Raw genomic sequence first — 8,953 nt, forward strand, 5'->3', positions numbered from 1 at the left:
GCAATTTACGTTGACAAAAAAACATTGAATATAAGACGGAAAACCATACTTCTCCTTTGGTCCTTTACAAAATGAAAGCTTGATATAGTCCGGTAATGAGTCAAATGTTCATTCATACACGAATAAAATAAAGTTATGCAAGCGCTCATTTACCCAAGCAAGTCCTCAGAAAAACATTGATTATCTCCTCAATCACATTAAAACTGGAAGACATGAATAAAATAAAATAGAATAAAAAGATCAACATGAGCCGAAAAGCCAATTTGACAACATAAACCAAAAATAAATAAATTTAGACACTTATATAGCAAAAGCAAATGCATAATATTGCACATCAGGTCTGGCTTTTTGAACATCTTCTGCAAAACACTTCCTCAAAAAAGCCATATATACTGAACGAGCTTCATGAAAACCAAGCCACCAGAAAACCTAAAAACCATAGAAGAAGCACGGAACACCAACACGCTTATATATTGCTATTATCAGCCCAAGGCAACAAGTCCAATCAATAGAGAAAAGATTAATTTGGTCCATGATCCATACCGCATTATCCATCCGAAAGCTACAAACCAACCCCATTTGACCGCAATAAATCTTCCTAAACTGAAAAACAGCTTGAGCAGATGAATACCATATAAACTGCAAGCCGTTAAAAAGACAAATTAGAGCCTCGTAAATGACCGTAGTCACAACTGAAACTTGAAAGTAACCAAGGTATGTAAAATATGAACTGCATGAATTCCGGCTCCGTTTGGTGTAAAACATTTTCATTGCAAAATGATTTTCCATGGAAAACATTTTTCACGGGAAACATAATTTCAAACTAGTTTTCCTTTGTTTGGTTCCTTAAAAGAAAATGGGAGAAGACGGTGGAGATCGAGGGAAGAAAGGAGAGGGAGGTATAGAGGAAAAATGGTTTCCCTCCCTTTCAAATGGAAAAGGTTTTTCCACCTTTGAGGGAATTGTGAAAATTGTTTTTCATCCCTTGCCCAACCAAACAACAAAAGTTCCTGAAGGGAAAATCGTTTTCCATGAAAATATTTTACACCTTACCAAACGGAGCCTTCATGGCAATCACTAGGAAAATTGCTTACCTAAGATATCTCTGAGACATAGAAGGTCCAATGTGGTCTAGCACAAGAGCACGAGAACACAAAGGGTGTCAGAAAAGGAGCCCTATGATGAGAATAAACCCGAGTTCTTAAGCCAACCACGACCTATCTTCAATTTCAAGGAAACAACTTTCATATCTTATTTGAATAGCAGGCAGAAGCTTCAATATGTACTTCACTGACTAAAATTCATCTTTGAGTATCTGCAAAACCGGAAAAAGGGACAGCTATCATTAAGAAGACAGCTGGAAAAAAATAATATATATTATATAACGATTTTTTTTAAAAGAGAGTTCTACCCACCTGCGAGGCTTATTTTGTCTCTGATTGAACTCATCATTTGCTACATCTGCAGAAATGCAGAATCAGATCAAAATAAAGACGAAATAGTGACTAAAATTACCATCTAAAAGCTATAATAGTTGTAATTTTTACCAGATCTTTGTGGAGCTTTTAATTCATTGCCAGGTTTACTGAGATTATTATTATTATTATCCTTGCTGCAACAGAAAGAAGAATGTTAAGCTCTAAGCTAATAATACCCCATAGGGCAGCAATATTGCCAACACAATAACATTTGAGCTTCTGAATTAAGTTGTCCAGTTAATGCGTAATAACAAGCAAAGAAGCATAGGCTTATATTGCGAAGGTTACTTGCACTTTCAACTACTTTAATAACAAAAGATCAGTTATTGCGCAAGCATTACATGTAAATATAGTTTTCAAAGCTGAGTTGGAAACACAGAATATTTTTTCAGGATTAGTTTTTAACCAGATAAATCAACATTTTCACCTAAGCAAGAACTGACTCAGATGAGTGCAAATAGTTCAATAATATTATTATCAAAGGCAATGACACTACAATCAGCAAAAATGAGCTTTTTCTTGGGAGCCTGAAGGCTATTCTGCCTATTCATACAAACTTAGTTTCTAACCGACTTGGAGTACTGAATTGATTCTGCTGAGATAACTATCAGTAAATGATCAACAAAGTTGTGCATACATTTCTTATGATCAGAACAGACACAAAAGGCAAGATTTACTCTGATCTAACATCCTTGATACAACTTTTACGACTCGACATACTAACTAGCATCAGTTTTGATAAAAAAAAATCTACTGAGTATTAAGTTTTCAAAAGTATGATTTTTCAATCCAATTGGCATGGTCACGTCAGTCAGAAAATACAACAGAAAATAATGGCAGAAAAAAAGGCATCAACATTTTCAGAAAGGAATACATGTAAAATATATTGCAAGCCTGGTCGTCCTACAGTGATGTAGGAGTACAAAATTGAAAGCCTTCCTAATAGGCTTAACTATATCAAAGTGCAGACATCTTGAATGAGCTCCGCTCATGTTATATTCAATACCTTTCCCCAAAAAACAGAGTAAATTGCAAACTTTTATTAATAAACAACAAAGTGTTGAATTAAAATACAGACCTAGGGGCAGGCAAGGCAGATGGTTGCCCTGTTGGCCGGGGATTATATGAACCATCAACAGAAATATAAGGCGAACAATATGAGGCTCCCAAAGCACCTGCAGCACTTGCTAGTACAGGTAACCTGTATATATTCAAAAGGAAACACTCATAAGTTTAAAGCCCATAAAATGATAATGACGAGGTGAATCAGACTTCACAAAAAAACTACGGAGCACATAGCAAACAACTGTGACTCAAAACATATATAGCTTACAGATACTCAAGTTGTTTAACAGCATGAGCACCAGGAAACTGGATATAAATGTAATTTCATTCACAAGTCCCATCAAGAAACAGATTATGAGGCTTCCAGATTTTTCTTATTTTCTAAAAGAAATTATTCAAATCAAAGAAGGCTTTTACACATGAAAGTGGATGGGGAACCCTCCCACAGCAATGAATCAACAGAAAAACTCTACAAATTACTTCACGTGGTAACTGATAAAGACAAAACTGAAACCCAAAAAGTGAAGAAGATCCATGACAGATTCACAGCTAATTATCCATTAATCAAAAACAGAATTTCAACCATGGATTTAAAACCAGAAACACACAAACCAAATATGAAAGCACAGATTTTCAACTGCAACAAATAGAACTACATTACTGCAGGTAGCAGTACATTATCGATATAAAAAAAGACACACTGATCAATCAGGTAACTTGACTGAACTGATGATAAAACCGTGGTTAGCATAATACATATTAACACAAACATGAAAAGTAAAGCATCCTCTATAGCCATAATGGAAATATACAATGAATTCCTAAAAGAAGAAAGCTTTGTCAAGATCTAAGCCAAACAAATCAATTAGTTCATAACGTTTGAAATGTTTACTAACACAAACATTGCTCAATCTATTTAAGAATATGAACAAATTTGAAGGAGGTGTTATTATTAAAATGGTAGTTGAAACTAACGAGTGTTGGATTGATATTTTGAAATGTCAAATAATATCACATTATTATTTATCTAAGACACCTTTTAAGAAGAAAAAATTCAACGAACAAGAGCACATACCATGTCATTTCAGAATTTCCAAGACCATTAGGCTGACCAACATATCCAGGAAACGCCATTCCAACAGCAGGGACTCCAATTCCACCCGGATGCTGGCCTCCAAATTGCATAACTACATAAAGCCAAACAATAGATATTTCACAAGCAAAAGGGAAAGGCAAAAACAAATACGGGTACATTTTAAATTTAAATCTCATGACATAATGGGAAAAGGATAGTTTAAAAAATGAAACAAAATTTTGATGTTATATGATAGCTTTTTAAATCAAATATTGGATATAATTTCAAAAAACATTTCACACTAATGAATAATTTTGCCAAGTTTCTTACTATCTCAAACAAAATATCTCCTAACAAGAGTTGTACAAGAAATATAACAAATGGCTTCCCTTGTGTGTGACAGTCACTGATCTATTGGCAAGTCAACACTTGTATGAATGCCAAAATAAATATATTTGTTCAAATGCACTAGCCACATAACTTTTGACAAACAAGTCACACAAGAATTGCCTTGATTGAACTGGATCAAGTAGCCCATAAAACAGATGGGCTTCCTCTAAAAGAAAATATTTACTTGAAACAGGACACAATCAACTAGAAAAAACATAAAAGGATCAAACCACAACAACTGATTGTCCAATAACTCAAATTTCACCAAAACAGACGGATAAATTCAATTAGACTCGACCAATGTTGGTTCACTGCACTTGATAACATGAATTTTCAGAAGGTGAAACACGTTAAAAAAAAAAATTCAACTCCTTCAAGAAAAGGAACAATATATTACCTGGGAAGAAAGCTGGAACGTTTGGATCACCAGAACCCATGTTTCCACCGGGCCCACCACCATATACAAGCGCACCCCTTCCAGTTCCCTGTGTACTTCCTTTTCCAGCCACAACAATCTTAGAATTACCAGATTCTAGAGGTGACTCAAAGTTTCCAGGCTCATATGTTTTTGTCACCAGGCCTGCTTTTGGAGGAGAACTCTGAGGACCACCAGGAGGCCGTTGGACCGGTTGCTGACCTGGAGTCTGCAGAGAAGTTTGACCTCGGCTTGGAACAGGCATCCGCTGGGAAGCTTGACCTGCTGATAGAGAAACTTTGTTAACCTGGTTATTTGTTTGAGGAGGCTGAAATACGGGAGGCCCAGATGGTGCTACACTTCTTCCCTGTGCCCTAGACTGAGTCATCTGAGAAGCCCCCACTGATGAAGCATTATTCAATGGCTTGCCACGGGCTGGAGAAACAGAATTGTTAATGTGCAACTTGTCCATGTCCATAGAATCAATAACATTCTTCCCTCGCAATGAAGAAGTTGAATGTGACATAGATACATTATGGTTCACAGCAGAAGGGTGAATATTCCTATTATGATTTCCAGCTTGTGCTTCCTTTTTCTGTGTCAATGGAACATCTTTACTAGATGAAGCTGATGGATAAAAAGGAGGAGAAGCGGAATTTAGGTTGGATGCAACTTTCTTAGCACCAGATGGTTCATGATCCACATTAGGACTATCCGTTGAAGCAGAAACTCTACCAGAACCAGTATGTGATTTTTTGTCCAGAGACTTGGCCAATCTGAAAAGCAACAGGTCACATTTAGAAATTTATCTTTCAAAAAAGAAGTGCACAACACGGAAGGAATTCAGAGTCCTCACTGTTTGTTATGTGGTGGGATTGTTTCACTCCTATTCTTCATTGAAGGTTGATATCTTCTAGGCCCTCTTCCTCTCACATCCTTAGGTGGAGTTTGGTCGCTGTTACCAGCATATTCTCTCGTCTTGCCCCCGCGAGCATACCCACGATCTGGACCTCTAGCTTTCCCACGACCTCGATTAAATCCTCTAGAAGGCCTTCTCCCCTGATGAAACTCGCATATAATCAGTAACAAAAATTAATGAAAAAAACAGTTTTTTCAAACTCAATAGACTTCCATTGAGCTAAAACAGCAGCCACAAAAACAATTAACAGTTAAATAAAAAGGTAGATAATTATTTTGTATTCGTGCTTGAGCTAATCTGATTTTGCACATGGAATGAAAAGGAAGCACAAGAAAACAGTGAAAGATCAATAAACAACATTACCTCTTCATGACGCCTGTCGTTCGTGTTCATTTCCTCAAATTTATCATGCCCCCATTTCCTCTCATCTTTAGATTCCCACAACTTTCTACCACCAAAAGTTCGCCTAATAAAAGAAAACAGTTGAAATGATTAATTAAGAAGCAAAAATAACATCTTTAAACCAGTGATGCAAGCCATCGAGAACCAAGCATTGAGAAAAGGCCAACTGTACAAAAGCTAACACAAGAGCTGCTAATAATTTTTTACCATAAGTAAAAAACTGAGTACAGGGTAGATAATAAGAAAACCACAATAAGTGGTGGTAAAGTCAACACAGAAAACTGGGCAAAACTAAGTGAAATCCTAAGCATCTTCATAAACTCTAAGAAAACTTCTTCCAGAATACCAAGGCATGGTACCCTTTTCCCACCTCCCCCAAGAAAATAAAGGAAAAAGAACATCACCAAGAGGTATAATCAACCCTCCTTTCCCAGTAATTATATTTCACGTAGCAAGGTTTCGCTACAATTGCACTAGCGAGAAATTATGAACACTTACTGTGAGAACCAAGTTGTAATTTTCATTCCTATAATTTCTGATGATTGACACTAGCACTAGAAGCAAAAGAACCAAGTTATAATTTTCATTCCTATAATTTCTGATGATTGACAAGGAAGGTGACCCGTGAAAGTGTCACAGGAGAGTATGATACGGTGCCAAGAGCAGAATATCTTTTTATTCACAACCATTCTAATGTGCTAGAAGGGATATTGTATATCTTCAAGAAGGAAAGAGTAAAAGACGATAATCTTTCAGTATAAATGAAGAAATGAAGAATCTGCAATCGACATCAATCAAATCCTCCATAAACAATAGATAACATTTGTCTGATCAAGTATCCAGAAGATAATATCTCGGTGCCCAATTCTCTAGGGAATAAGGCTTTGGGTATTGTTGTAGTTGTGGTGTACTAACTTTACTCTCATAAAACTAATTCTTCTAACCCCTTCGCAAGCCTGTACATAGATCAAGAACATTTGAAGTCTTGCTAAGGCAAACATACATATCCTACAGGATACTGAAATGCAGATGTTCGACATACCTCACCAATGAGTTCTGAACTTCTCATTAGTTATATATATTACTCTTCAAGAAATTGAGCTCAAAAACATTAACTTTAACAAACTAAAAGAGAACTCGAAAAACAAGCTGTAAGAAACAGACTAAAAATAACTCAATAAGTCCCATTTTCATATTGTTATTGCCTACTTATTCCTGTAGATTCGAATGAATGGAGAGTAGCTCATGTGACATCTTTTGCATTTGAAATGATGAGAATTGACATATAAGTGGAGCTTATGAAAGAAGATGAGAATGAGATAGCTTCAAACATAACACAAGTGAACATCAGTTCACTTATTATTCGACTGAATACTTGCCATCCATATGCTATACGAAGTTACAAACCCGCATCACTAAGATTTGAACATCACTTTAACAAGCTTTTTTTTCATCTGATCCTACTTTATCCATCTTCACACATAAATCTTTCATGGAAGGGATGTCAAACTAAAAAGACACCAAATCACAAGAATCAACGTCAATCATCCAGATTTCACACTATACACCCTATACTTTTGTGTCCACACTACAATTCAGTTATCCAATAGTGCTCCAATTGTCCCCTAGAAACAATCCACTTAATGCAATACACCCATTTTTCCATAACAAAACGAAAGCAGAAATACAGTATATCGTAGAAGCAATACCTGTGTCTACCAGCACTATTATCTTTGAAACGATCATCATGCATATAAAAAGCTCCAGAAGTAGGTACAGAAAATGGTTCAACTTCCTTCTTCTCACCTTCTTCACCTTGACCACCCTCACCTTCTACACCTTCGCCACCGTCGGCCGTCTTCCCGCCCTCGTCGGTTTCTCCCACTGCCTTCGCCTTCGCAACCTCACCTTCCGCACCCTCAGTTTGCCCACCAGCTTCTCTCCCATCATACTCATCAAAGATAACTGCTCCCTCCTCCTCATACTCTTCCTGCTCATCGTAATACTCCTCTCCTTCCTCCTCTTCCTCCTCCTCATCATCATAGTCCGCCGCAGCACCCTGCCCATCAGATTCACTCTCGGAATCAACGATCCCCGACCTCGGAGGCGGCGCCTCCCTCCTCCTATCCACCTCTCTTTCTCTCTCCTCCTCCTCCTCATCATCATCATCACCGCCATCTTCGTCGTCGCTGGCTTCTCTCCTTCGCATCTTCAACGACATCTTCGCTTCTTCTGGATCACTCTCGTACTCCGTCTCTTCTTCGCCTTCTCCCGCCATCTTCTCCATTCTAAAACCCTAATTTTCCCCCTAAATTTCTACCAAATCGATGCAATTTGTGATGAATTTCTCCCGCAATCGAAACCCTAGATTTTCCGGAGAGAGAGATGATGAAGATATTTTGGTTTTTGGGGAAGTTTAATTGGGGGAAGTTTGGTCAACAATAAAATCGAAAGGAAAGAGAAGACTTTATACAAATCGGGTAAAGGAATTGGGTCGTCTTTCTTGTGTTTGAGAGAGAATTGGGAGTTTTGAGAAGGTTTTTGATTGGAGAGGAAGAAGAACACCACGGGGTTTATCTTTATTATTGTACGGGGGCTTTTTGAAGAGAGTTAATATAATCTATAAACTATTCAATTTTATTTACACTTGCATTTTCATCAAAGAATAAGAAAAAAGAAAAGAGTTTATGTGAAAGTAAAGTGATATGTCCATTACGAAGTTGTCTAAATATAGTAAGTTAAAAAATAAACAAATTATAAAAACGGAGAAAGTGTAATACTCTATGGTTGGCACTAAAAAAAATGCATCGACAGTAACTTAAAAGAACAACTTTGAATGTATGATGTCATGTGTATTGTTTTAGAAATGAGAAGGTGGATGAGATTATTGATTGATTTGTGTATGAGTATGATGTCCTATTTTATTTTTATATATGAGAAACATATAAGAAATTCAAGTCTAAAACTAATTAAGGCGGGAAGTGGGGAGTAGGAGCTAAAGCGCATCTACAACTACTTTATATATGCGCTAAATCATGAGCCAGTTGCACTTGATCGTGCTCTAGCTACTTTGGTAACAAGACAACGACTAAAATATTTCTCTTTCTGCATGATAGAGACGATATTACGATAGTTCATAACTGTTAAACATTTGTAGTAGAGGCAAGCTGAAGTATTGTAGGAAGTTTTAGAGTTATGATAATGTATAG

The 8,953-nt window shown here is 36.8% G+C and overlaps 1 protein-coding gene across 2 annotated transcripts; it reads right to left on the reverse strand.

The window, feature by feature from the left end:
- Positions 1–85: 85 nt before the first annotated feature.
- Positions 86–8,347, reverse strand: LOC110787776 (protein MLN51 homolog). 2 transcript variants are annotated; one of them, XM_021992421.2, is made up of 11 exons: positions 7,454–8,347; positions 5,706–5,808; positions 5,280–5,482; positions 4,406–5,199; positions 3,619–3,730; positions 2,557–2,679; positions 1,548–1,612; positions 1,416–1,461; positions 1,095–1,315; positions 544–639; positions 86–429 (listed from the first exon to the last, which is right to left on the reverse strand). In XM_021992421.2, the coding sequence occupies exons 1-9, from the start codon at positions 8,029–8,031 to the stop codon at positions 1,288–1,290; spliced, it is 2,052 nt and encodes a 683-aa protein (XP_021848113.1). In that variant the 5' UTR covers positions 8,032–8,347; the 3' UTR covers positions 86–429; positions 544–639; positions 1,095–1,287. The 2 variants fall into 2 exon arrangements, with proteins under 2 accessions (XP_021848113.1, XP_056698838.1); XM_056842860.1 differs by having other exon boundaries at positions 86–639.
- Between the last annotated feature and the right edge of the window lie 606 nt (positions 8,348–8,953).

Source organism: Spinacia oleracea, chromosome 4 (assembly GCF_020520425.1).
Source record: "Spinacia oleracea cultivar Varoflay chromosome 4, BTI_SOV_V1, whole genome shotgun sequence".
Lineage (NCBI taxonomy): Eukaryota > Viridiplantae > Streptophyta > Magnoliopsida > Caryophyllales > Amaranthaceae > Spinacia > Spinacia oleracea.